This window comes from Taeniopygia guttata, chromosome 2 (assembly GCF_048771995.1).
Source record: "Taeniopygia guttata chromosome 2, bTaeGut7.mat, whole genome shotgun sequence".
Taxonomy (NCBI): Eukaryota; Metazoa; Chordata; class Aves; order Passeriformes; family Estrildidae; genus Taeniopygia; species Taeniopygia guttata.
In genome coordinates this window covers 139,972,234-139,999,996 of record NC_133026.1, presented here as the reverse complement: position 1 = coordinate 139,999,996, position 27,763 = coordinate 139,972,234, and the positions used below count along the sequence as shown (strand labels likewise).

Below are 27,763 nucleotides of genomic sequence, written 5' to 3'. Positions count from 1 at the left end.
GAGCTGGCTGTCTCATTGCTTCCAAGGTGGTGACCTTATCAGCCTTGAGCTCCTGATGACTGTAAGCAAAGACTGTTCTGCAGGAACATCCAGATCTTGGCTCATTGTCTCAGTAGAACATCCCAGATAGAGCTATTGCTTCATCATATCTCAAAAGGAAATGAGCCTTGGCTTCCAACAGAACCTGTGCTCACAGGGAGCCTTGTGCTCATGAATCTGCACTTGCCCACAGCACAGGAGTGATTGCTGCCCCAAAAGAGAACAACAGTGCTCACACTGATCTGAGACCTTCAGCTCCAATTTATGGCTTACAAAAACTGTGCTTTTTCTAGTCATATTGCCTGAGTGATTATTTTTAAATTTTTTTAAATCCTTTTAATCTGAGTGATTAATTTTTTTTAATCTTTTTTTGGGAGTGGGGAACAATTGCATCTTGTTAGTGTCAGGACTGTGAACAGTCTGACCCAGTTTCCTGCTCAGAGGGAATGAGTAAGAGTCCACTGAAGTGACTCCTAATAAATTGGGGAAAATCAGTTGAGAAGGCAAAAAAATGTGCTTCTGGTTGGAACAGATCATGATAAAACAGGATTACTTGCCTCATGAAAGCTATGCCAGCTATGGAAACAAGCACAAAATGCAGATGTTTTGTTTTCAATCTCACTTGCACTGTCATATAAGGTATGTTTGAGAGGTTTCCTAGGTTTCTGTAGTTATGCTGTGACTCGGATCTGTGGTTAGAGGGTTGCACCCACCAAGACACAAGTCCCTGGAAACACAGTATGGGACAAGATCACAAAGCCTTTTAAACAAGAGAAAGCTGTTGTTAAGACATATTTCTTATTCAAACTTTTTTTAAAATAGCAAGCTCTACTATTTTAAGACTAAATGTGCAAAGACTAAATCCTTTAATAAGAATACTGGACCTTTTTAGGAGTATGTAAGGCCCCATTTTCATGTTATTGCTGCTACCACCTCCACCCTTTTAAGTTAAGTCAGGGATAGAGGGAAAGGCATCCTGAAACATGGATGAAGGTCTGCCTTGATCAGTGGTAACAAGTCACCTTGTATGCTTCCTTAGAGTGCCCTCACTGTCTGTCTTAGAGCCTAATAATGAAGTACAGTTTGGCCAAAAAGCATTTTGAAAACCTCCTACACAAGGAATATTAAAATTATGACTCAGCTTTGCCCCACCTTTCCCTAATCATCATTTCTGCTTCTCTGCTTTACAGGGGTGAACCCCAGTGAACCATGTAGGGGATTGCTTTATTTTTGACAAAACCCAAGCTGTTCCTGTGATCAAAATTGCAGAAATTGGAAAGAGCTGTTTTCCAAAAGGCTCTATAAATAACTCATGTGGGTTCAAAGGCCTTCCCCTAAGCTGGAAGGACACCAGTTCAATCATCACCACTCTTGATGCATAGTATACTGCACTTTTTAGTTGAAAACAAACAAATGTCTTGTTAATATGTTTTCCATGAATAATTTCAGTTCTGGTCAGAACAGACCTTTAATTCAGGCAGCAGCATACACAGATTTGCAGCTAAGGTGCCAGGTCCTTTCCAGAGCTCCCAATGTTGCTGCTGCTTCTATATAGTGGATAGTGAGACAGGAAAGACACCCACTCCCAGCTTCATGGGATAAATAAACAAACCACCCCATGGGATTTGTGTTCGTAGACAGAGAAACACAGTCAGTACAGGAAATGTGAGTTCCTCCTTGTCACAACACACCAGGAATTTTGACTTATTTTAGCAAGGCTTTTAAGCACTGGGTTAAGCTAATTCTTACCAGCATTTATTTTTATTCTTGAAGTACATAAAATACAATGTCTCTATGGGTAATCTTTGATGTGAAAGGTAATATGATGTGTGTAATAAACTGGTAAAGGTAAATGATATGTATAATAAACTGTCAGCCAAGAAGCTGCCTCACTCGCTGTCTGCACCCTGTGCCAAGCTGGGGTGGGCTACAGTTTTGCTTTTTCTTGCTTTCCCTCCACAAGCAAAACCCACTTTTGTGAGGGATTTAGCTCATGTTCCAAGCCAGAAACCTCTTTCTCTCCTTCCTCCCACTCCAGTGTGGCAGCCCAGCTGGAGGGAAGTGTCAGAGGAGGCTGCACACCCACTGGGGACCAATTGCCTGGCTCAGCCTGGGGCCAGCCTCCAGCCCAAACATGATCCAGCCTGAGCTGATGAGAGCCCCTGTGGGTCTGCTCATGGCTGCAAGCATTCCAGTGCTGGGCTAGGCTGGGACCAACGCTCTGTGGTGTTGCCTTCTCAGCACGAGCTGTCTCCTGCTGCCATGGCCATTACTTCTTCCCCGGGGGTTTGGGGCACCCTCCTCAACTGCCCTGGGGCACATTTTGTCTATGGGTATCCCACCAGAAGCTGACCACGGTTTTCCACATAGGTCCTCTCTTAAATTACTTTCTCCCAGTCTTTTTATAGCTCTCTGGCTGAAGTGGAATTTATTCTTTCTTTTTTTAATATAGCTGGAGGTGTAAATCCAAACAAATATAACTCTTGAGAGGGAATCAACCTGCCCATGCCACAGCTCAGCAGGGCCTGCATTACTGCTGGTATATATAAAGCAACCAGGAGCCTTTTTAAACCTCTGAAACTAAAGTAATTTTTTTTGTTACTTATAGATAATTAAATGGTTCTCATTCAAAAGCTCTGTCTCCTGGTGGTAGGTAGAAACCTACAATCTTACTCTTACCACACACTTTTATATTTAAAGCCTCTATTTTTAACCCAATGGTGGGATTCAGGGCTAATGCTCGTTAGATCTGTGTCTAGACAGTTGTGAAAAACAGGAAATGAATTACATTATAGTACAAAAGGAGAATTTAACCTTTTCTCTCCTCACTAACACATGTGACTGAGAAAAATATGTTATAGCAGAATATTTTGGTAAGTTTAAGGAAGTAGAAAAATGAGAAGAAAAACAACAACAACAACAACAAAAAAGCTGGGTTTCCACAAGGCCTCATGGGAATTATTACACAGAAAATAATGTGCCAGACTCTGCCCTCAGCTACACCCGAGCAGGAATTTGTTTCCTCTGGTCCCTGTGGAAAAATTGCATTTTATTATTCCCTGCTTATGCTGAACATTCAGAAGAAGGAAAAGCCAAGTTAGCCCATTTCACACACATGCATGAGCACAGCCACTGCACAACACCCGTCCTGCAGCACCCCGGGCCAGGCAGAGAGCTTTGTTAACACCTCTGGCCATAACAGCACCTCGCACCCCTTCTCCTCACGCTGCCTAAGGCCTTATGGTATTTTTGAAAGATTTACAAAATTATGTTTTGGCTTTTTGGATTACAGGCTGAAAAAATGCAAAATTTCCTTGCCTGGCCCTTGAGGAAGAGCCCAAAGGCTCACTGGCGCCAGGCAGCAGCACAGGGATGCTGCTGTGCAGGGTAAGGCTCCAGCTTTCCAAAACTGCTGTAATGAACCCAGAGCATGAATTAAGCCTGAAGCAGTGCGGACAGCAGGTCTGCGTGGACAGAGCTGGAAAGCGGAGCCCGGGGTGCTCTTCACCCACTTTTGCCCCATTCCCTGTGAAATGGCAGCTGTTCTGATGCAAAACACACCGCGGTCTAAAGCAAGCATCTTCCAGAGCGCTCTGAGCGCTTTCCCGGCCCCCTCATGTGCCCCCAGCGGTGAATTTCCAGGGTTTCTCAACCCTCCCGGGAGCTGGAAGGCGGCAGAAGCACCGAGCGCCGGCTCCGCTGAAGCACCGTCCGTACTCCCGGTGCTCTGCCCGCCGGGGCTGCCGCAGGGACCCTTCTCGTCCTGCCACAGCTTTGCTGGAGCCAAGTGTTTATGTTCGTGGACACGCTGTCAGCTGGCCAGAAACATGAATATCCCGACAGCCGAGCGACAAAGCCTTGCAAGGCTCCCCCGCGCCGCTCAGCCTCTGCCGCTCCTGCCCTCCTGGGATCCCCCTGCCTTTGCTGGCTGCTGAGAGCATGGAGGAAAGGGATTCATTCTCTTCAAGGCTATTTATTTGCTTAGTTTTATCATGATTTCTTTTAATTTTGAAGGCGCATGAACATGCTGTGTGCAAATCACTGGAATAATACTGTAGCTAATTTTATGGCGTCTTTAGCACCGTCCAAAGTGGGAACAAAAAAACAAACCAACCCAACCAACAAACAACTCTCCCGGCAATGGAGCAATCTAAATAAAGTTCTTTAAGCAATACAATATTTCCCTGTATAGCTGTCAATGTTTCCACTGCCAGTTTGTCTTCATAAAGGAACCAAGCTTTGGCACAGCTTATATCAGAAAAAAATAACATCTTTAAGTGTTCCCAAGGGGGTATGGTGTAAGGGGAATTATGGAAGTTAAAATCGCTAGAAGAGCTGTAGAATGTTGGCCTAAGGGTCTCAGAAAGGAAAGAGCCTTGATTTATCCATATTTACTTGCCCTCACTTGTGCCAGGGAGGGAGGGAGTGGCGCAGGAGGCCTTGCAGCATTTGCACCAGACCAGGCAGCAGCAGCTAAGGTGTGCATCCTCCTCAAGAAGAGCCAGCTGCTAACGGGAGTGGTGAGGAAATAATTCAGTGTTGCCCATTGCTAATGCCAAAGTAAGCTCGGGAGCCAACAGCCACTGCCAAATGTGCTGCTGTGGAAGGAGCTGGCTGTGCCTCTGTATCCGTGTGCCTGGGGAGGCCCACGGACACGTGCATGCAGATGGACACACACGCAGGAAAAGCTGCCTTTCACAAGTCTTGCTCTGCAGGTCAATAGAAAGAGGAAGGTCAATAACTTTCTTGTCAGCAGCAGCTTTGCCTGATGGAGAGACTCTAGGACATGCCTCATCCTGGGGTGGGAGTTGGGAGGGAGTTTCTGCATTAATCATTGATCTCTTTTCTGTTTTTTTTCATTAATGTCTTCTGCTTGATGTCAGTGTAACCTGCTTGACAGTCTGCTGCTGCCAGAAATGGTGTTTGATTTACAGAAGAGGTGGAAAGCTAAATACAAGAGGCTAGAGGTATTCCAAGGATCCTCATTTTGGTGTCTCTCCATGACCTGTCACCCCTGAGGTCTCCTGGCACTGGAGACTGATGGAGGAACCCCAAAGCTTCTCTTGCTGGCCAGGATGAGTTGCTGTAGGATCCTCTCAGGCATCTAGGAAGCCACTTTTACCTCCAGCCCTTCCTCAGGTTACCACATGAACCGCATGCACTGAGATCTTGCATCCAACTTAATATTTAATCACCCTTTGCCCTCATTTTCTTAGTGGGCAGTGAAACCCTAGCTGTGTGCCCCAGCAGCATGGTATTTTATTACAGAAAACTCAAAAACAAGCTTCTATTTGCGAATCCAGCCATGCCATTGGCCGTAGCACTGGAGCTCCATGGATCACTCTCCCAATGGCATTACGCAAGGAGCAGTTCTAACAGTATTTGGGAGCAGGCTCTTTTCCACTATGCAGGCCAGGCAGATGACCTTACTGTGAGACACAACAATGCCAGCTCAGAGGAGACCAAGTGTCAGTGAAGATGGTGACACCTCTTTTGGACCCCACACGTGTCCTTCTGTCACATGTCAGGCTTCAGACGTCCTCAGCACTGGGCAGTCTCCATGTGTGATTTTTTGGACTCCACGTGCTTAGCCAGGGCATTTCCTTTTTGAATGACCCCAAATAATCCCCATTTCTAAGGATGTCTGTAAGCCCAGCAAGCATCCTTGCCAGCTTGGATGGGGGTCTGAGCAACCTGGTCTAGTGGAAGGTGTCCCCCCCACAGCAGGGAGTTGGAATTAGGTGATTTAAGGTCCCTTCCAACCCAAACCATTCTAGGATTCTATGATCATGAGTGGGGTGGTAATGTCCTGCAGCCTCCACTGTCTGCATTGTCCCTGCAAGCAGTGGGCAGAGGGGACCCCATGGTCCCTAGCAAGGGCTGGGGACCTGCACACATGTGGCCAGGACCAGGCTGAGCCGTTCCACAGCACTGCATTTCCACAGCAGTAGGGCCACAGAGAACATTGGCAGAAAGGTTTCATCAGGCTCTGTGCCTTGGAAAGGGTGCCCCTGCTCACACAGCCCTTGGCACCAGCTCAGAGGAGGCTGGGGCTTTGTGCATGGATCTGACCTCCATGCACCATGAGAGCATGGAAAGGCTGGCAAGCAGGAGATGCTGGGAATGTGAGTGGGTCGTCTTTGCTGGCAACAAAGTCCCTCACTTAGTCTTTCAGATCTCAAAAGCACCTAATCTGGGGTGTTTTATTTAATAATTATCAAGTAAGTTAAATAAGAATGACAATTAAGTAAACAATCTACCCTGCAAAGGATCTCTGACAAATATGGCAGGCAGGGCACTGCAAATCTCAGCCTACTGCTGGGAGCAAGGCAGGGGGAGCACCCTGCTGGTGTCACCAGCAAGGAGGACAGCTGGACCCCACAGCATTGGTTATTTTGCATCTCAGTACTGAGTGTATCGATCCCTGTTTACTTTATGGGAACTCCATGGACAATGTATTTGAAAACAACTCCTGGCTAGACACATACCATAGCATATTAAAAGGTATTTTTAGTACTTCTGGCAAAGCAGATTGAACTCTTTTAGCTGTACTAACACAACTCCATGGAGTTTGCTGGCAGCCCTGCATATTCGTATGGAGGTAGCAACTGCTGGAGGTTACTTGACTAAATAGTTGCATTTCCTCCCTGCAAGACAAAAACACAAGTGCACATAAATACTGGTGGGATTCCTGACTTACAGTGGGCTGTATTTTCTTCCTAAGAGAGTGACTCTGCCCAAAAAAAGTTTGAATTGCCAAAGAAACAGCGTCACATAGCAAGGAAAAATTACTCTGAATGTCGCCTCCTCCATTTGTGATGGCTTTGTTTTTGTACTGGTATAAATATAACTGCAACCATTTCATACAGCAAAGTGCTCTGTGATGAGTACAGTATAAATAGTGGAACTGATTACGTTTGCTATAAACAAGGACTGGCAAGCATTGCTTCACCCCAGCAGTTAGAACGGTGGAAGCAGTGGGAGCTTTACAGCTAAATGGTTAAAAGCCACAGCAGAACATTTTCTCAGGATGGCTCCAAGCATGGAGCTGGTGCGCTGCCATTTCAGCAGCCAAGCTGAGACAGGGGGAAGCACGCCACCACAATTGCATACTAAAAAGAAGGGAAGGCTGAGATAACTACCATCTTCTTACTGTGTAGGCTGTTTGAAAAAAAATAACATATAATGATTCCTGCCTTATTGCAGTGTTTGGGTTCCAGATATAGCCTTGATGGGAAGGCTGGTATGATGCTGAACCAAGCAAAATGAGCATTTCCTGCTTTTAAGTAATATAATGTCAGGAATCCAGCTCACTGGAAACATCCTGCTCATCTTCCAGAGCAGGAAGCAGACATTCGTCACAAGTATCAGGTGAATAACATCACTTCAGCTGGACATTGTGAGTGGCAGTTCACATCCTTAATGCTTATTTTTATGACTATAAAATGAAGCTTGGTACACCTCATGCCTAGGAAGTGGCTTAGCTCGCTCAGAAACTCAGGGACTTGCCAGAGGCCTTAGATAACTAAGAAAGATTTGTTTTAACTGCCCTCAGTATCCAAGGTATTTCCTACTGTAAGTATAAGGAAACATTGAGGATACTTGAATAACCATATTTGTTTATCTTAGGTCAAACTGAAGAGATTTTCCAGAACCACTACTGCAACAGCATTTAACTTGCTGAAAGGCTGCATTTGTATAGAGTGCTTCACTTCTGACTCCATGATCATAAATGAAAAGAGGTGAGCTCCACAGGTAAATGTGCACCAACCCAGGCAGATGTCTCCAGACACTCCCTCCTTGGGTGTGCTTCATTAACCTTGGCCTCAACTGGGCCAAGTCCTGCATAAGGAAGAGGCCAGAAGGCAGAAGAAAATCACCAGCATTTTCTCCCTCAAATTTCTGAGAAGGTAATTACCTGAAGAGAGGCAGATGCCCGGACAGGTTTCACCTCAAGAGGAGATGAGATTCTGTAAGCCTGAGAATCCAAAGAGGCAAGCCCACCAAAGCTGGAGCCATCTGCTCTTCACTGACACGTGAAGTGATGCTCTGCAGGTCCTCCCCTCCAGCAGTGTGGCTCATGCCAGGTGTGGGGCACAGCCACCACCTGGGTCAGGGACAGTGTGTCAGTAATGGTTCTGCAGGACACCCAGTGCAAGGTAACTGGGACTACTGAGGGGACATGGTGGTATTTTCACACCTCATTCTTACTCCCAGTTTTCTCAAGTTATTTAGTCTACAACCCTTGTTTCCTAAAAAGGTAAGGGAAAAAATGTGAAAACTGAGAAAATTTGGATCAAACTCATTCTAAAAAGGAAAACCTGACCAACCAGAGATGGCCATTTTATAGTAGAAGCTTGGAGAGCAATAGTGCTTCAGCGCATGCATGAGTATCTGGCTGGACAATGAGGGTATGAGGAGAGGAGGCCACAGATGTCAAGATGCCCTGACCAAGGCTCTCATCCTGGAATTTGATTCATACAAACGCACCCCATTGCCCCTTTGCTTCCTGAATAGCCCAGATCAGATTGCAGCATCCCCAAGTATCTAAATATAAACTGATGGCAAACCAATTGGTCTGACATCCTGAGGTGTCACAGCTCTGTTCTGGTAGAAACTGTGACTGCTCAGATCCCCCAAACTGGCACATGGTGTGATGATGCTGCCATGGAGCCCCTGGTGTGCAGGATGGGCTTGCACTGACAGGCTCAGGCAGTCGAGGGCAATACCTCAGCCTTAAGCCACAACCTTGCAGGATACAAATCACCTCTGCAATGCTGTCAGAAGGACTCATTTCTAACTGTGACAGCTACCAGCAGGGCTGAGTGTGCAGGGAACCACTACTGTCCCTGTCCCAACCTGCACATCCACTGAATGCTGACTGCTCTCTCTGCTGGCCAACCAAGAAATGGGATTTTCTCAAGACAGACCTGGTCACATACAAGTTTGCAAAAATGCACGGACCAAACAAATGCATGCCAGACAAAAGTGTCTGTTTTTCTAAAGCCACAAACAGCTGAATAAAAGAGGTTATTTATATCAATAGAGGTATATCAAATAAACTATATTCCTAGATAAAAAGCAGCAGCATAGAAGAAAAAAAGGCAGGAGAGATGTGGGTGTTCCATCTCATGCTGCAATTTATTGCTGCAACAGCCTGCTGGAGATGGGAAGAACCACTGTGAGATGGGATATGCCCCCATTATAAGGCTATCAGAGTCTCACCCTATGATATCTAGAAATAAAAGGCTTGGAGAATTTCCAGTGAGCAACAGAATACAGAAGTTGGGAGACCATGGGATTGTAACTAACCTGAGAGCAGGAGGGTTTCTCTTTGCTTTCTTCAATGCCTTACTCAAGGATTGCCTAGTCCAAAAAGCCACCACTTAGGGGTTCTAAGCTCATAAAAACTGTAATTACTGGACAATAGAAAGACATCACTATGGAAAAGAACAAAGTAAAGACGGCTGAAAGGGAATGGGAAGCTAAGATGCACTAGGAAATCATTGTACTGAAATTGCATAAGGAGCACATCTTTGTCCTGGACACAGAGGGAAAGCATCTGAGCACAGTAAAGATTAAAAGTCTCAAGGGCTATGGACAGCATGGAGTATAAGTGAGCACAGGCTGATCCTGTTGTGCCAGTGCACCCCAGACAACCACCCATCAATGCTTTCTTATCACTTCCTACCTCTCAGTGGCATGAGCCCAGTTCCCCTCCATCACGGGGTGAGGCTGTGCTGGCCAGCCTGGAGCTGCACCTGAGGACCAGCAGTTGTGCTCTGCCATACAATATACCCCACACATGTACCCATGATGTGGTATGAACTTGTTTGAATCTTAGGTGTTTAAATACATCACTGGTCACAGAGCTGACAATTAGTGATGTCTGGCAATGAAGTTGCCTTCTTGCCATCAGATTTACAGTGGAAGTTCTTTGCTTGCACTTCTGCAGGAACATGGCAAAGTGGCTCTCAGCAAACTTTGCTTTTCTGTCTGCAACTTACTGTGGTGTTCAGTGGGGAAACCACACTGGTGGGGCCACCTCATGTATCAAATATGGGATGACAGCAGAGGTTAATTACAGCAAGTTCCACAAAATAATAAGGGCTAGGCTTACCTGGAGAAAGGATCAAAAAGAGGGAAGTCACTTAGTCCTTCTGATGGGACACTAGGACTAATCAGCACCAGAAAAGATCTGGTTTCTGATAATTGCAGTGAAGTGAGTAGCTTATCTTTGTATTTCAGGCCCTAAATGAGCACTTGAAGTATTCCTGAATTCTTTCCTTCTGATACCATGCCCACCTGAAAGGTGATGAAATGCCCCCAGACTTGATGGGCTAGAGAGACAGCACCACACTATCATGATCTTCAGCACTGAATTAAATAATTCTCTGGCTTCTACTGATCCCTCTGGAACGACAACTTTTTACAAGAGCCACACCAAAGGTGGTTAATTATAGAAAAAGTATAATGACACACACCCAGCCAGACACATGTAAAATTAAGCACCTGTTCAGATTGATTACAGAGGAAAAGGATTAACTCTTCACATTGATTTTTTTTTTAAACTTGCATATTCTGAATAATAGTTGTGACTATTCTTCTAAACAGTCTTGATGCTGAAACTAGATTAAACGAGCAGACTCTTGTGTCTTGACCCCCACTAAAGGGAGTGTGTCACAGATTTCAGGCACCGGAAACCAGCTGAGGTTAAATCAAATGACATACTCAAGTAGGGAGGGATGAGAACCTCATGTTCTGTAACAACTTAAAAGGGCCTGTTGAGCAATGCACAGGAACTCTGTGTCTATGAGACTCAACCACTTGAAGGGTAAGAAGTGCTTAACACAACCCATTTGTCTGAAACGTGGATCTTTACATTCTCACTTCTGCTGTGTCTAACGCAGTGCACTGGCAGCTACACGGAGCTGAGCAGGCAAACTGCTGCTGCTCTGTACTCTCACAACCAGCCTTAACATCACCCAGAACCAGTAAGTACCAACATCTTCATCCCCTCAGAGTGTGCCTGCTACATCAGCATCAAGCAGAAAGAGCTGCCGTTTCATCCAAATATGGATACATCAGACCTTTTACACAGGAATATCTGTTAAATCCAGCTGTCCCCTCTCGGGAGGGCTCGTGCACCAGCTTATCAGGAACCCTGAGCTTCACATCAGTTTCTTCTGGTGATGCTGATTCAGAGTGACAGAAACTGCAGATCAACTGTCCCCACAACCAGCCTCCTAACTAGTCCATGCTGGCACTCAAGGAATATGTGTAGTAGCAGCCTGTCTGCACAGGCAACCAACTGTGCTGCATCTGGCAAGAGAAAGTTTAAGTTCCTATATTCAGCAGCCCTTATGATACAGAAAGAGATGTCTGGATGAAGTGAATCAATCCCACAGCTGTTCAGTTGGCTGTCTCTGCTGTTTATATGCTGAGTAAATTCCCTAGAACTGATGAGAGATACAGTGATACCCTACATATATAACAATTTAGCTATGGAACAGATACAAGATCCTTACAAGTTTTGATATTTTTCTTTACTTACAAATAAAATGATCCCTTAATACTTAAAATCTTTATTATGCTTTTCTTCACAGGAATTAAATGTATCACAAATGTTTATTGTAGTCTCAATCCCAGTAGGTTTCCAAGGCCTGACTGGCTAAAGCCCTGAGCAGCCTGGTCTGAGCTCATTTGAACAGGAGACTGGACCAGCAACTGCCTGACCCTTCTAACCCATGTTCTTCTACCAGTCTGTGAGTCTATTATGTGCTAGGGTATAAAGTAGAACAGGTCTAAAGCTGAGAATTAAAGACCTTATTTTAGCCTGTTTCTGCAATTCCATTTTAGGGTGGTCTTCTCAGAAATGTGAGACTGCTCCAAATCCTCAGTCAGTATGATGGCTTTCCTGGGATGCCCTGCAGGGATGCAGCTTCATATCACCTCTAAGGATATTCCACAGCAGAGAACCCTGAACGGGGAGGCTTTCTCACTCCCTTCCCCCCAGCCATATGGCCCTGCTGATTTCCTTACACCAGCAGGAGCAGCTGTCTGACCTCATGGCAGGCCAGCTCAAGGTACCAAGAGGCAGAAAAAAAACCTCAACAAAACTTCCTGCTTTATGTCAGAATTACCACAAGGCCAAACAAATACCAAGTGCAAGAAGATGAGAGCAGGTGAGAATGCACAGCCAGCATGAGAAGCAAAAATAGCAACTGCATCTTCCAGGAACTGTCAGCACTAGAACATTTCACTGAAATGGCAGGATTTAATTCTCTCCTGCTACAGCACAGAAACCTGGATACTTACCTGGTTTTACATAGTGCATGGGAGTTCACAACTGAACTACTAAATCAATTTTCCCTTTACATTTCTGCTAAATAAGGACTAATCAGTAAAGCTAGTGGGGAAACTGAGATGCACTGTCTGTTTACATATAATTGACAGCAATCACAACATGAAGAAAACCATATCTCACTTTTAAAAAGTGACAAAATGTAGCAATTTAGGCTACAATATTCAGTATTTTATGCACATATTTTTCCAAAAGCTTTTTTTGCAGCTCTTTTCAGTTTCAGCACAGTAGCTGGAAAAGCAATATGCTTATGATGGCATGTCTGCCTTTGATTTGACATTGACAACCAAGTGCATTCTTACATAATTAAAATAAAGGTTTTTATTCAGTTCGTGATATTTCTGTCTGGATGTTCTATATTTCCAAATACCTATTCCATGTACAGAAATGTAAACCATAAATACAATGTAAAAGCAGCAAAACAAACCAGAACTTTGTTCACTTTACTGTCCTTCCAAGGAATAGCTGTAATCAGTCTGACTGCGGAATCGGTGCACAAAGTCTGAAAGGGACAACACTGAGCCCCATCCCACTTCCGGATTCATACTGATGAAATCATCCAAGTTCATCTTGGAATCTAAAAAAGGACCAGAAAAGGGAAATATTTAAGTTCCTGATGCAGGTTCTGTAGCACAGATTAACATATTTCAAGAAAACATTCCAAACCCCTCTTCAGTAGTTCAGTTCACTCCAACAAGATTCTGCAAATTGTAAGGTGGTACAGAAAACATCTATTTCCAGTCTCTGAAATATTGCTTTTGTGCCCATTCCCCTCTCTGCCCATGGCAATAATAACATTACAGGATCAGTAAGCATCCAGTAAGTCACTAGAAACTAGCATGTGTGGGTAAGATTTTTCCCTGCAACAGCAGGCTAGAAGGGTCGAGTAGCATCAGAGAACTGCAGTGCAAATAACAACTAACACAGGGAAGTACAGTGCAGTCTTCCTGCATTCACACAAATGGGTTGACTTAAAAGCAGGGGAGATAATATTTACCCATTTAAGTCCTGAACCAAAGTCAAAGGAGTCAACTTTTGCACTGACCACAGAGGAACGGGCTCACAGCAGTAGTCGGAATTCAAGTTGCAGTGATTAGCCCCTTGACAAACCTGCAGTTTGTTACTCTCCAGATTACAGTATTTGTTTTCCCTCCAGCCCTGAACTTTTTCTTCTCTGAACATGGGCCCACTGCAGGGCCAGAATATGCAGAGGGGAGGAGATGTATGACCTAACCCGTCCCCAGCCAAGAGGGATGCTCAGGTGATGAGAAGCACAAACTAGGCTGGGGCAAATACTTATTTTTTTGTGAATACTGAATAACAGAATTAAGTCAGGGGGAAAAGTTTAACTGGCACAGTTTCAAGAGAAAAGTCACCATGACTGCTCTTTGTCAGGATTTAATCTGCTCTGCTCCCTACAGGAGGGGTAGAAACCATTCTGTCCCATTCATGGATCCCAGAGAGCTCACTGGAAAAGTGCTGGTGTGCAGTTTTGGGTTTAGGTGCTATATACATCCTTTTTCCACAGCTGGCCAGGTACAAGCTTTGCTGACTCAGAACCATGCTGATCAGAGGTTCAGTTCTGATGGGCTTGTTGTTTTAACTCCTTACCTATGATGTGCACAATAATCTTTTTAAATGACCATTAAAAGAAAACTGTCTGAGAATGAGTTTAAGGAACAGAGTGGTAAAGCCACTGTTACAGTTTTACTTTACAGATTTACTGTTAACAGCTCTTCCACTGTATTAAGTATTTACTTTACCAGAGATGACTCATGTGTGCACTTAAAGATTAAGAATCAAACAAGAGAAGACTCTAAGGAATAGATTATAAAATCCAAAGGATGGAATCTGCTTCAGCTGCAAAATGCTTGTGTAACTAGGCTTACCATTATGGACAGTATAAGCAAGAAAAGGAAGATGATATTTAGGAACCCCAGACCCAGGAGTACCAGGCGTAATCCAGCCCCTGAAGGCCTCTGTTTGCATCACATCTACACTATAGCACAGCTTTGTGATTTGCCTAATCCCAGCTCTCACCCCTTCTGAGGTCTGGCCCCTAAATCTTTTCTTGTTAACCTGTTTGAACCCTGCATACAGAAAATCCTTATGTCCAGCCAAGCATGGTCCTACTGCTGAAGTGAGTCTGGCAGAACAGGGATCCTTTCTGCCTGTGTGAGAATTTAAAATAGCACAAGCTCAGCAATTTGCTGTCATAGCTCAAGAACAAATTAGCAGTGGGTAACCGCTCTTGCTTGCTGGTGGACTGTTAAGTCTGTTTTCCAGTTTCAAACTGTTCTTTTCCTCCCAGATGCTTTTTCAAAATCGAGGTGATTCTTCATATAGGTCAAGATTACATAAATAAGTAATTCTCTGCTTTATGTACATTAAGCATACTAAGATAAGTCATAAAACTGTTCTGTGACTGATAAAGCAGTCCAAAGGCGATTGTTCTAGTAGTTACAAACACAGCTGCTGTTCACAACTTGGGAGGTGCTGCTACAATGCCTGCAGGAAATGAAATCTTCTCTAACATCGGAAGGATTGTGGCAGATTGTTTTACCAAAGCAAACAAGTCCATTCCTATGCAGAGCGACGGCCCATGAACCTGTCGGTAGATGGCACTGGAGCAGCACGGGAGGTACCCGTAGGGAAAAACTTAGTGAGACCTCTCCCGTTGTATTCGTGGAATAACAGCCCCTCTATGCTGCTCCTTCCTCGTCGGCTCCATCTGAATGCCGTGCATGTCGTGTTAGATCTTATTACAGTGTTAGGAAACAGTTCGGCAAAAACGCATGAGAATACCACAAAGTGCTCCTCCCGAAGCAGGTAAGAGTGACAAACATCAGAATTTATAAAAGATACACCTGGATGCTACAGCTGGCAAACCAAGATGATCTCTCCACAAAAGCATAGAGCATGTATCCTACATTTTTACAAGACCAATAGAAGCAGAATTATTTTAAGATTTCTATTACCCTTGCAGTCCTCATCAGGTGCTGTGACTGTTATACTAGCTTGCATTTGTGCAACACCTAGAGCTCATCTTCCTCTTTGACCAAACTTTGTTACACACACCCCCCCCCCTCAAATGAGACCTATCTGGCCTGTTCTGGGATTCCTGCATAACTTTTTTTTTTTTTTAATCAAGCCTGCCACTTTTACCCCAAGCAGGGACGAAATAAAAGGCCACTCACTATCTCAGGCATTGTTAGCCATGATACTTGTGGCTTCTCCCAACAGAAGTTAGAAAGCAGCGTTTAAGCCAAGCCTCAGCTTGGCTCACAGACCTTGGACTAACTCAGCGTAACAACAGCTGCCCAAGGGCTGCTGGAAGCAAGGAAGTCTGGAACAAAGCCTCCAAGATCAGTTCTGCTGATGCCTAAAACTTTGGGGGCAGCTAAAAGAAAGTTGGACCCTTCACAGACTTGTGTAGGTGTTTACAGCTCTCTTCAGATCCTCCTCCCTCGTCTGAGCAGGGAGATAAGTCAGAAGAACTCTTCCCACTCTCAGCTGGGGGGCTGCTGATCTCCACTCCTAAGATATAAATGACTGTGCAAACCATCCTGGTTGATCTCAATGTAAAACACAACTCACCACTTTAAATTATTTTTTATAGAAAGTGGTGTAATTTCAACAAGCCACTCTGGCAATTTAAATACTTCTTTATTGTGTCTGACTTGATTCATTACTTCCACAAAAGCTTATGAAGTAAGGACCTAACTTTACAGAATGGAATTTTATTCTCTAATGAGAGCAGCAGAAGGTTCCCACGAAGTGCAAAGGAGTTACTTGTATCCCTATCAGTGCCTTTTCACTTTCACTAGGATCCTGCTGCTACTTCAGAGAGGAGATACAGAAAGCAACTGCAGACATCTGCTGGGTCTAACAGATTTCCTGTTACATATATGTTTGATATACAGTTTCTTCAAAATTTCTCAGCTGTCCTATTCGAGCTCTTCAAAATAAAATTAAAAAAACCCCACAAACACCCAAATAAAACCCCATCATTATTGGCTACCAGAGATTTTATTAATAATAAAAAAAACAAAAAGATTTCATAAATCAATCCAGTAAGTGTCCTACTGAACACCTTGAGAGAACTAAAATTCAAACCAGTGCTTTTCAGTGTTAGAGCTGCTGCTAACACTTTCACATAAGCCACATGACCATCTGTTCAGAGTAATTTTGAAATGCACTGTGCAAGCTGTATTTTACACAGGCTTGCAGTAAGGAGGGCTGATCTCATCCTAAGTCATAAACTAAACAGAATAAGACCTCATTAATTTGTGGAAAGAAGATTTAAAAGAAAACCCAAGGTTGGGCTCACCAGCTCTAGAATAAAAAATCTGTTCACCAAATCTCATTTTTTATTATTTGAACAAAATACCCTGTTTTCTTTCAACAGGTGGTCACTGGCAAACAAGTGGGATCAGGGGAATGCTCTGCAGCTCAGGTATGTTTATTCCAGCAGAGCAGCTTTGAGGACAGGATAGGGCGAGTTAGGTTGGCCAGCCTCCTGGCATCCATGGCAGCAGAGAAGAGAGGCCAGAGCAACGTCAGTAAAAGACACAGAGGCCTAACTCTGGAAAACAGCTAGAGCAGAGCCAGATCCAAGAGCCTAATGCTTAGCAAGCAAGTTCTGAGGAGGTACTGAGTCATCTGAGAAGGCATTATTTTTATTGTTGTTTTATTGGTTGGACTGGAGTTGTTTGTCTTACAGAAAAAAAGCTTTTAAAAACCACCTTGTGCCAGCTTCAATTTTTTTAGGCATAGACTAGAATTTATGACTCCATGTAAGCTTATTTTTGATTATTTATTTTGCAAACCCATGAGCAGGACAAATACAGTTTAAGATTTATTCCCTTTGAGTTACTAGTAGGAGAAAAATGCCTAATTTGTTAATGATCAAGATTGCTCAATTCAATTCCAAAAGGTTTTGGTATCAGGGGAGGATTGTAGGGGTGGCTCCTCTAGAAGCTTCCCCAATGTCCAACAGAGCCAGTGCCAGCCAACTCCAGGATGGACTCTGGCAAAGGCTGAACCCATCAGCGATTGTTGCAGTACCTCTTCCCTTAAGAAATTTAAGAAAAGCTATTCCACAGAACTAATTGTGGCCAGAGAGGAGTGAGATTATGTGAGAGAAACAACTCTGCAGACACTAAGACCAGTGAAGAAAAAGGGGCAAGAGGTGCTCCAGGCACCAGAGCAGGTATTCCCCTGCAGCCTGTGGTGAAGATCATGGTGAGGCAGCTGTGCCCTGCAGCCCATGGAGGAGCCTCAGGCTGGAGCAGGTGGATGCCTGAAAGGAGGCTGTGACCTCTACAGGAAGCTCATGCTGGAGCAGGCAGCTGGCAGGGACCTGCAGACCTGGGGAGAGAGGAGTCACACTGGATCAAGTTTGGTGGCAGGACTTGTGACCCCGTAGGGTGTGGGATTCATTAACATCAGAGGGTTTTGGGCACGTTGCAAAAGGCAGGCCTCAGAGACAGCAAGATGGCGATTTAGAGCTAAGCAGTAGCTATAAGATTTGCCAGCAGAAAAATTATACAAGAGGTAGAAAGAAAGAACAAATAGAACAATAGTCTCTGTATTAATGCTTGGGTAGAGTAACTCCCTAAAAGTTGCAAAAAAGTATATCTAGTGAGATATTAAGAAGTTCTTAATAATGGATCTCTGTGTATTGTATCTTAAGGTTTACAAGTAAGTATTGTATTTGAAATAAGCAAGCATTGTTTTAACCAAAGGTATGTGTATTTACAGTGATTAGATAGAACTACTGTCAATATGCTTTTGCTCTGTGTGATTGGTCAAAAAGCTTTTAAAGCAGAGTTGTAACATTAAGTTCTTGATCTGCTGCCTAAGATGTGAGCTGCTGACATCTTCCCACTGTCATAACCATGTAATGAGACTGATGCTAAAAAATAAACAGCTCGAGATGCATTCCACAGCAGCCCCGTCCCGTTCATGATTTGTACACAGCCCCTGGCCGGCGATAGTAGGGGATCCATGCAGGAGCAGCCTGTTCCTGAAGGACTGCATCCTGTGGAAAGGGAGCCACACTGGAGCAGCTCATGAAGATCTGCAGCCCATGGGATGGACTCACATCGGAGATGTTCATGAAGAACTGCATGAGGAACCCCACACTGGAGCAAGGGAAGGACTCCTCTCTCTGAGCAGCAGCAGAAACAACTTCTGATGACTGCAACTCCCATGCCCCACTGAGAGGGGAGGGAGGAGGTAGAGAATTGGGAATAAAGCTAAGACTGGTAAAGAGGGAGGGATAGAGCAAAGGTGTTTTTAGGATTTGTTTTGCTCCTCATTATCCTGTTCTGATTTTGATTGGTAATAAATTCAACTAAGTCAATTCTGTTTCGCCCATGACAGTAATCTTTATCTCAATTAATGAGTTTTCATTGCATTTTCTCTCCTCTGCACAGCTGTGGGTGAGAGTGACTAAGCAACTTTGGTGGGTACCTGGCATCCAGGTAGGGTCAAACTGCCACAAACATAACAGAAGGAATATATAACCTTCTGTTATACAGAAAGAATATAAAACCTTGCATCTTCTCAAAAGCTTAGGAAATTGGCTACTCTAAATGAAAGGGAAAAAAACATCCAAAAACCAAAACAACCTAGTCTGATAGAAATGTGCCTCACAAATAAATTGGTATTAAAACAATATGGGGCCAGTTCTGTCAGCCACTATATTACAGTCACCTGTAACATGAAATATACAAGTCACTTAATCTTATGCAAACACAAATCAACATGGAAAGCAGAATGTTCTATCTAAGTGAAACGGCAGGGAGAAAACAGTTATCTGCAATGGAATTTGGCATGGACATGAACATTAGTGCCCCAGGCTCTTTTATGATAACAAAAGGTCTGCCACCCAGTTTTACATCAAGTTAAAAATAAGGCAGCTTTACACCCAATAAAACTGTGCTGAGACATTACCCAGACTCCTCGCAGACTCACAGCACTGTGCACATAGAAGCAGGCATCATTACAAAGTATCACAAGTAAATACAAAGGGAAGACAAAAAGTAAAGCTGGAGGAACTGGTACTAAAGGAACAAACACTTGAACTAGACGTCCTAGATCTGAGACTATCTAGTCCTATTCTGACTCAGACCTTGAAGCTCCCTGGTGAATGACTTTTCACCTTCAGTGGGTGCAGGGTAACAAGTTTCTTTCAGCCAACTGACCAGGAGACCAGAGCACATCAGCACAGTGCTGCAATATTGTGTCCATTTGGAGCTTGTCAGAAAAAAAAAAAAAAAAATCCCCAAAACATAGACATACTGGAGTAGGCCCAAAAGAGGAAAGACAAGTTGTTTGGTGCAGGACAACATTTATTCAAGGAGAGGCTCAGAGAACTGGGTCTCTTCAGTCTTAAAAAGAGAAGATGAAGGGGAGACATTATTACTGCCTACATCTACCTGATCAGAGGTAGGACAATGAAGCCAGAGTCTTCTTGGAAGAGCCTGGCAACAGGACAAGAAATTAAAAAAGTAAGTTGGAACACTGGAAATTCAGATTATATATTAGGATTCTTTATTCATTGTTTGTTTACCATGACAGTGGGACATTGGGACACTGTCCAGAAAGGTGGTAGAATCACCATCTCTGGAGGTGTTCAAGACCAGACTGGACAGAGCCCTGAGGAATACCTGTTTCGGGCAGACATTGAACTGGATGGACCTATGGACATTTCATTCAGCATGGCAAGGTATAGAGCAAAGAACGAAAGCATAAGAGGAAGTAAGAGCTACATATCCTCCACTGTCTGCCAGCATCACTAAGAATCTGGAGGCTGGCTGAGGCCTGTGGTTGCTGCTCACCAAGGAGGTAAAGCTCAGCCAGACACAACAAACAAACAAAACCGAACCAAACCAAAAAACCACAAAGAAAACAAAAGGGGAGAGTTACATGGTTTGCAGCTATGGAGTCATGTACTCAACCTAGACATACATGTACACATCTGCAATTGTTTGAGTCATTATGTAACTTAGTACCCACAAGTAATGGTTTTTACTCTTTTTGATTTGAATAGAATTTTTTGCTTTCCCAGTCTGACCTCATCTATATTCCTCATACTTTCATTAGCTCTCAGCTATAAAAACAACAAGGTTTCCACAGACAAAAAAGTTCTCAGCACCTATCACCTATGAGGCTCCAGCTAACAGAGAACCATTCACTGTAGTTCAGAAATCCTACACTCCCCAAAACACCTTTAGAAAACACCTAAAGCCTCATAACAAAGATGACACCTGTGTTCCTGCTCACTGTCATAATTCACTTCTACTCTCATATGAAACACCAAGCTTCCTTAGAAGCTAAAGCAAAGACTGAGAATTTCCCAGCAACTTAAAACCACTTGGACATAAAGACAGAACCATGTTTCTTTGACCCTCCCTTCTCTAACATAAACACGTAACAGTACCGCCTTATTAAAATTCAGCAAAACCAAATATGCAGAGCAGTAACATGAAAACTCTTTCAAACTTTTTCAAAGCAAAACATCACCATGCTTTCCTTGGAAGAAAACGAGAGAACAAACAAACACACACATGACAAATGTTACTCAGCTTGCAAAACAGATTATTAGAATAAGCTGAAATGCTGTGTGAGAAGAATGCTTTAAGCAGCTCTACAGAATAGATGGCAAGTCTACCCCTCTCTCTGCCTGGCCCAGAGGCTATCAGCTAGGCTATCACTTACATGAGGTTTAAGGCTTAGGGAAAAGCTTGCCAACTTGCCACTGACTTAAAACATCCTGGGGTCCATCCATCTGGTACAGAAACCTCAAACACTTCATGCAGGCAAACCCACCACACTGAAAACTTCCTCCTGCCAGCACTGCTTTGCCAGAATGGGATCTGTGTGCTAGAATGTGGTATAATCACTGTGTGAAAAATTTTGTGATCCCTAAGCAAGGAATTTGCCCTGTCTGCTTCAGTTCCCTGCTGTAACAAGAGAACAGTATTACTTACCTCTCACTCTCTGCTCAGTTTATGAATATCAGTAACTAATGTTTGATACCAGTAAATGCCAGAAGGCATGTTGGACTACGTGTTCAAAAAAGAGAGTACCAAATGCTTCACAGCCCTATTTTCTCCCATATGAAGTAATAAGCTGGCTGGACAAATGTTACAGAAGTCATTTATTTCCCATGTGCCTCCTAGACTACTTCATTCAGCACTGTAAACAGGAAGGAGTTCTGGGAGCTCACCTGCAGTTTCAATGCAAGGGTATGGAGGAGGAGGTTTTTGCCATTTCCCATTTGCATCCTTCATATGAGATCTGTCTGAAGCAAATGTCTTCAAGTACAAATCTGCTCGAATCATTCTGATTTTTCTAAAAACAAAATGCAAAATTGTATTAAAAGATGCATGTACACAATACTGCACTAATCACTCAGAATAAGAGCACTTTCCTCTCATCAAGGAGCATTAATGTTATTAAATACACAAACCAGGAACATTGAGCCAAGTTGTTAACATGAAGCTACAGTAGAAAAGGGCTTTTGATGACTAAGGCAAAGAGCTTTAGAAAAGTAACACAATGCATTTATTTTACTGGAGTATAGTAAAGAACCCTCTGTCACTATGCATACACAAAGAGAACTTCAACTTTGATTTCATGAAATAACATCCATAGTTCTTTATATTTCATGCCATCACCTGTGAAACTCTGGATGAAGGCTGTCATCCAACCTAAAGGCCTCCACACTGTACACATCAAAAGGACATGGAAACGGCAACACTGTGTCAAGATCATAAATGAAGTTCTGCTCCCCACTGGAAAGATGAAGTAGAATAACATGGTAGTCCTGGGAAGAAGGGGAATTGCCATTAGTTCAACAGCAGTTAATAAGAAACTGGCAAAGAGAGAGGAAAAAAAAAAAAAAGGATTCCTAAAACCATAACTTCAGATCCATTTTTTAAAGCCTGCTTGCTGTCCTTTAATATTAAGCCTGTAACATTTCTGGCACCAGGAGAGAGATTTCCTAATGTCTATCTTGCCCATTTAGTCTTCCAGAAACCTTGCTATTCTCCCCATTCCTTTGCAGCCTCCTTTGATTTAAGCCAAAACAGCAAACTAAAGTATACCCTACTCCTAAGAAAACAGAAAATCTCTCTCATGTTCCACACCAAATCACAAAATTGTTTGGTTAAGCATTTTTTATTAGACCCAGTCATAAATAAACTCACAAGATAAAATGATAGATTAACATTAAAGTTACCTAGTGATCTCTTCTAGTAAGAGATTTTGTACCTGTTGCAGTAACACGGTCTGTGAATTTGAGTGTCGAGTGTTCAGCTGCCAGAAGCACCTGAAAAACCAGCACACCACTGAAAAAACAGCGAACAGCTCGCATCAGGAGGACCACAGGGGTAAGACATTTTTTCCCAGCTTCAAGAGCTGCTACAGGAAATTATCTGTGAGTACTACATCACTTTTTCAATGCAACTATTTTATCAAGACTTTTGGGTTATTCAGTGCAGTTTTACTCCTTAACTTGTAAGAAACACAGGTGGAGATTTGAGGACACTGCAGTTACATTATAGGTCAGGTATGTGCACTGCCATTTTCCAAAATTAAATTGAAGGTAGCCCTTAACAACTTACTTAAATTTACATTGAATCCACTCACAAAAAGGGTTGAACACTGTCTTTTGACACTCTCAATATTAAAACCACAAAGAAATTTAAATTAAAAAGATTTGGGCAATCTACTTCACCAGACCAATATACATACGCAACTGTATTCAACAATATTTAGAAAAACCCATTAGAGAGTATAAGAAAAATTAGTTTACAAGCTTTACACAACCTATCATTCATTGAAATGTCAAAGTTAAAAGACCTTTGAATCCATGAATTTTTACGAGAAATACACATTCTGCCATGGCGTTTCCTGACTCTGCTATTCCCTTTTAGGTCTTCTCTGTAGCACTTGGATCTCTTTTTAAACCCAATCTTTTTTTTTTTTTTTGGTACTGGAAAGCTACCAATATTTTGGAAGAAAGTGAATGATTCAGAAATCAGAAAAATTCACAAGTTTGCAGATTACTCTGCAGAACTTCAGAAACAGAAATTGCCACAAGAAATAGTTTTTTTCTGTGCCAGATAACTGAAAGGACTATATAATGATACCAAGGAATTCTGCATCAGCAATTACTGAACTACATTAACTGATCAAATGACACTTCAAAGCCACTGTTTATGGGTCAGTTTAACTGCTGACACCTAAATACACATATAACTTACACTCTTCTATCATCTGGCAGGCCTACATAAATACGTTAATCCATCTACTTCTTACAAGTAGAGTTATCTACCTACAATACTACAGAGCTGGCAGCCTCAATACCCAGATAATAATTTTCACAAATCTGTTATGAATTCTTACTATAATTAAGACTTTTACTGACTGTCCTGCTATGAATTTATGAGGGAGGGTGCAAAGGAACACCAGATTTAGGCTATTTATAAATCTGTTGTAAAATAATTATAAATATTAGCGCAAAACTATGCAATGTGTGAAGTTGGAAGGGACTTAAGGACATCATCTGGTCCAACCTGTTGCTCAATGACACTCTCCTAAAGCAAACTGCCCAGGACTGTGTCTGGATAGCTTCTAAAAATCTCCAAGCATGGAGATTCCACAACCCCTCTGAGCAACCTGCTCCAATGCTCCATCACCCTCAGAGTAGAAAGTGTTCCTTCATGTTCAGATGGAACAGATTGTTACACGCCCATGTGTGATCCTGCAGCTATCAACTACAGAGGCACACACTCAAAATTATTGAGAGTAATGAATGCCTTACCCAGACAACAGGCTCATCTCCATGTCCAGATTTCTGCTTCCAGAGTGGAATCTGAAAGTTATAAATGAACCTGAAGTGAATAAAATCTTTCAGATTAATACAGATTTCTTTCAGGTGAACTAGCTAGTTCTTTACTAAGCTATCAATTTCTTCAGCTTACATTTGTATTGCAGTAAGAAAATTTTTTCTAGTTTCTCTCTCAGGAGCATGAAGTCGGAGATACTATTCTGGGCCACAATTAAAACAAGTGTGATGGAATCACCATCCCTGGAAACATCCAAAAGACTTGAGGATATAGTTTAGTGGTGAAGACAGCAGTGCTAGATTAACAGTTGGACTTAATAGTCTTAGAGGTCTTCTCCAACTTTATTGGTTATTAATGGTTCTATGATTTTATAAAGATAACTATTCTCCTAAACTGACAGATTACAGACAGAATTACTCCCACAGCTCACAGGGTCACCATGCCTCATGCTACTGTCCTGAATGCAGTGCATAATTAAAAGATCTCATGCAGTGTGGTTGGTACACCTCTGAGGCAAAGTGAGCTAGAAAACAGGTTTGGAGTGTATCTCACCTACAGGCTGGGCTAAAGGCTCACTTCCCAGCACTGGGCTGGGACCATTCTCACCTACACCGGGCTGCGGTCTGAAGGCCCGAGCCTTTCCCTAGCTGGCTCTGGTCGCATCCCATTGACTCACCATCCTCTTATCATTGGATATGAAAACAGCATAAAATTCTTCTAAAGGGTACCGATCCTGACTCCTGACGTAGTCACAAAGCTTCCAAACATTTTCTTCGCTGCAAAACACAATAATCGGTTATTTATTTTGTTTTCCTCCAACTTCATTTTTCGTGTCGAGAAACGAGCCCGGGAGCGTGCTCAGCCCACAGCCCACAGCTCGGGCTGTCCCGGCGCCTTGCGGCGGTGCGAGGGGCGGCGGTGCGAGGGGCACCGGCTCGGCCGCCCCCGGCTCCCTTACCAGTAGCAGCTGCTGTAGGTGCAGGCGGGGCGGGGCGGCACCGCCGCCTCATAACCAGCCTCGGGCCGCGCCATGGCCGCTCTGAGCGGGGCTGAGGGCGAAGCAGGAAGCGCTGGGCCCGGTGGGGGCAGCCGCTACGCCATTCCTGAGGAAACCGCAGCCATCGCGGCTGGGCGCGGGCACTCCGCGGGTACGGCCGGAGGGGCGGCTGGCGGCGCAGGGACCCTGGGGCGGAGCGGAGCGGAGCGGGGCGGGACGAGCCGGGCCAGCCCCGCCCCGCGCCGCCGGCGCAGCGCTCCGAGTTTTGGGCGCCAAACGGCTGCGGCGCGGGCCGCAGTGCGCCGCGTTCGCTTCCGCCGTGCGGGCCGGGAGCAGCAGCCGCAGGCGGAGCGGAGCGGAGCGCGGCGGAGAGATCCGGCGGCGCGCGTCCCTCTCGCTATGGTGGTCCTGCGGAGCAGCGCTGCCTGCCCGCCCCGCATGGCTGCCCGCGACAGCCGCTGTCGCCGGCCCCCCTTCGACCTCCTGGACTCCAGCTCCGAGTTCATTTCCCTGGAGGCCCCGGCGCTCAGAAGCCACCGCGTATGGACGCGCTCCGGCTCCGCCAGGGGCGCCCGGAAGGCCGGGGAGGCCGTGAGTGCGGGGTGGGGGTGGGGTGAGCGCGGCCTGGCGGGCGGCCCGGGCGGGCGGAGGGGAGGAGACGGTGCTGGGAGGAGCGGAGAAAGCGCTGCGGAGTGGTGTTCCCCGGAGGAGAAAGAGGGGAGAACCGAGTGTTTGGGGCAGGCGGCTGCGGCCGGCGGTGCGTGAAGAAGCAGCCGGCCCGCCCTCCGTTCCCGGCCGCCCCGCGGCTAAAAGGGGCTCGGCACAAGCCCTGGTGCGGGGGCTGTGGCAGCGTGCTGAGAGCCGCTCTTTGGGAATATAAACCTGCATCGCCTCTGGTTTGGTGTGCTGTGTGTCATTCCCCATCCCCGTTTATTTTGGTGCAATTCCATATCTGAAAAAGTTACCTTGAGAAGATCTAAGAAAGCTCTTTGCGTTAGTTGCAGTAATGCTTTTAGAGCGCTCTCTGTTTAGATGACAGAAATGCATCAAAGCCGGCGCGACACGAAATACGTGGGGCCTCTGAGTGCGTTCTGCTTGGCCCGAAGGGCCTGCTAAATACTCCTTAGTCAATTGTATCCAAATAGTGCTTTGGATGCTCTAAAAAAGAAAATGTTTAGAAATCAGGGCTCATCTGTACGTAATTAAAGTGCATAACCTAAACCAGTGAAAATGTTACTTGAGCTTTCTTGATTATCTTATTGATAATCTTTCTTGATAATCTTGATCTGCCCTACTAGAAGGTGGTAAAGGATAGATATCAAGTGGCCTGTGCATCTCAGCATTGCAACTGTAATAACTGAATAATTTCACTTTCCATTGTTTTTAATATAGCTTTCAAAAAACTAAAACTTTGCTATTTCCAAGTCAGGCTCTATTCTGCAGGCTGTCCTGCATTTCTGTGACAAATAAAGGCAGACCTGATCCAACTCAGAAGTGGTCTGCTCTTCAGGGGAGCCCTACCTTGGAGTGATGCTTCTCAAAGACTCTGTTTCCTTCCAGCAGAAGTCTTTCAGGCGTCTCCATTGTATGAATTAATTTTATATTTTTATATTTTGTGCCATTATATTCGAGACTACTGAACTAAAAAGGGAAAAGTCCTTGCAGTGATGGGTTTTTTTTACCCCTCCCCCCCTCCCCCTTACAAAGAGTCATGGGATCTTCTTAAAGATCACTGCTTTGTTTTTGCAGTCTCCACTAGAAATGTTTGTCAGGAGCTCGTTCAGCCTTTGCACAGGAGGGAAGGCTGTTCAGCATTAGGCAGATAACACTGCTGGCATGTCATCTCAGTGTGGAAGACAGGAATGAGGAAACTAAAGTCATGCCTGAAACCAAAGCATAATCATAGTTATGAAACTGGTTGCAAGGTTGTTCTTTGGTTTGGGTTTGTTTGTTTTTTGGGGTTTTTTCCTTGCTTTTTGTCGACCTTTCCTGTGCTTTGAATTGAAGTCATCACCCCATTTATAGGATGCTGGGCTCTGTTGTGGGTCTGTGTATAGATAACGTAGAAGTGCTCCATTTGAGAGGGATCATGAGAACTGGTGCTAGCTTCATCTTCAAGTCCTGATGCCTCTTTCTTGTCTTGATGTGCAAGGATGTGGTAGTGGCAGCTTTTGGGGTTCTTTTGTGATATCAGCATATGGTCTATGTTTAGTTATACAGCTCATTTCATCCCTGGACAGTAAGAAGCATACAACAGGAGATCTAAGGTTATCAAACATCTGCTGGTTTTATTCTCTTCCAGGCTTCCAGTCCCAGAAAGTTTCATGAGTGAGTCTCCCAGTGACATCCAAAGTGGCTGCTATCCCTTTGGAAGCCCTGTATCTCCAGGTCTATATCCCTAGTTGGAGGGTTATAATTCCCAAAGCTGAACAAGTTTGTTCTTGTGAACTATATTTGAGTTCCATTTTTGTCTGGGCCTTCTTACCTGTATCAGAAACA

General features: G+C 44.2%; 2 protein-coding genes across 5 annotated transcripts in view; one reads left to right on the top strand and one right to left on the bottom strand.

Annotated features, from left to right (window-relative positions):
• Window positions 1–12,706: 12,706 nt before the first annotated feature.
• NTAQ1 (N-terminal glutamine amidase 1) lies at window positions 12,707–25,368 on the bottom strand. Of its 3 annotated transcripts, XM_002199382.7 has the most exons (7): window positions 25,226–25,266; window positions 24,944–25,043; window positions 24,243–24,293; window positions 22,688–22,745; window positions 22,093–22,241; window positions 21,642–21,766; window positions 12,707–12,980 (listed from the first exon to the last, which is right to left on the bottom strand). In XM_002199382.7, exons 3-7 carry the CDS (start codon window positions 24,263–24,265, stop codon window positions 12,847–12,849), a joined length of 489 nt encoding a protein of 162 aa, XP_002199418.3. In that variant the 5' UTR covers window positions 24,266–24,293; window positions 24,944–25,043; window positions 25,226–25,266; the 3' UTR covers window positions 12,707–12,846. The 3 variants fall into 3 exon arrangements, with proteins under 3 accessions (XP_002199418.3, XP_030122511.2, XP_072781086.1); XM_030266651.4 differs by lacking the exon at window positions 22,688–22,745 and having other exon boundaries at window positions 25,226–25,368; XM_072924985.1 differs by lacking the exons at window positions 12,707–12,980; window positions 22,688–22,745 and adding an exon at window positions 16,401–17,773 and having other exon boundaries at window positions 25,226–25,368.
• Window positions 25,277–27,763, top strand: part of ATAD2 (ATPase family AAA domain containing 2) — a 30,558-nt gene continuing 28,071 nt past the window's right edge. Inside the window, exon 1 of one of the 2 annotated variants that reach the window (XM_030266648.4) lies at window positions 25,277–25,415. Coding sequence is in view for 1 of the 2 variants with exons in the window: in XM_012571955.5 (XP_012427409.5) it covers window positions 25,298–25,855 (558 nt within the window). In the remaining variant the exon portion in view is untranslated. Of the gene's footprint in view, window positions 25,856–27,763 lie in introns of both variants that reach the window. The other variant, XM_012571955.5, reaches the window with a different exon arrangement.

Bases quoted from the DNA above. Each gene is read 5' to 3' on its own strand.
- NTAQ1 (XM_030266651.4), bottom strand. From the start codon at position 25,299: ATGGCGCGGCCCGAGGCTGGTTATGAGGCGGCGGTGCCGCCCCGCCCC. The intron at 22,242-24,242 runs GTAAGGCATTCA...CCTTCTTCCCAG, and splicing joins GAGATGAGCCTGTTGTCTGG to GACTACCATGTTATTCTACT. The intron at 12,981-21,641 runs GTGAGCTCCCAG...GTCCTTTTTTAG, and splicing joins CCCTTGCATTGAAACTGCAG to ATTCCAAGATGAACTTGGAT.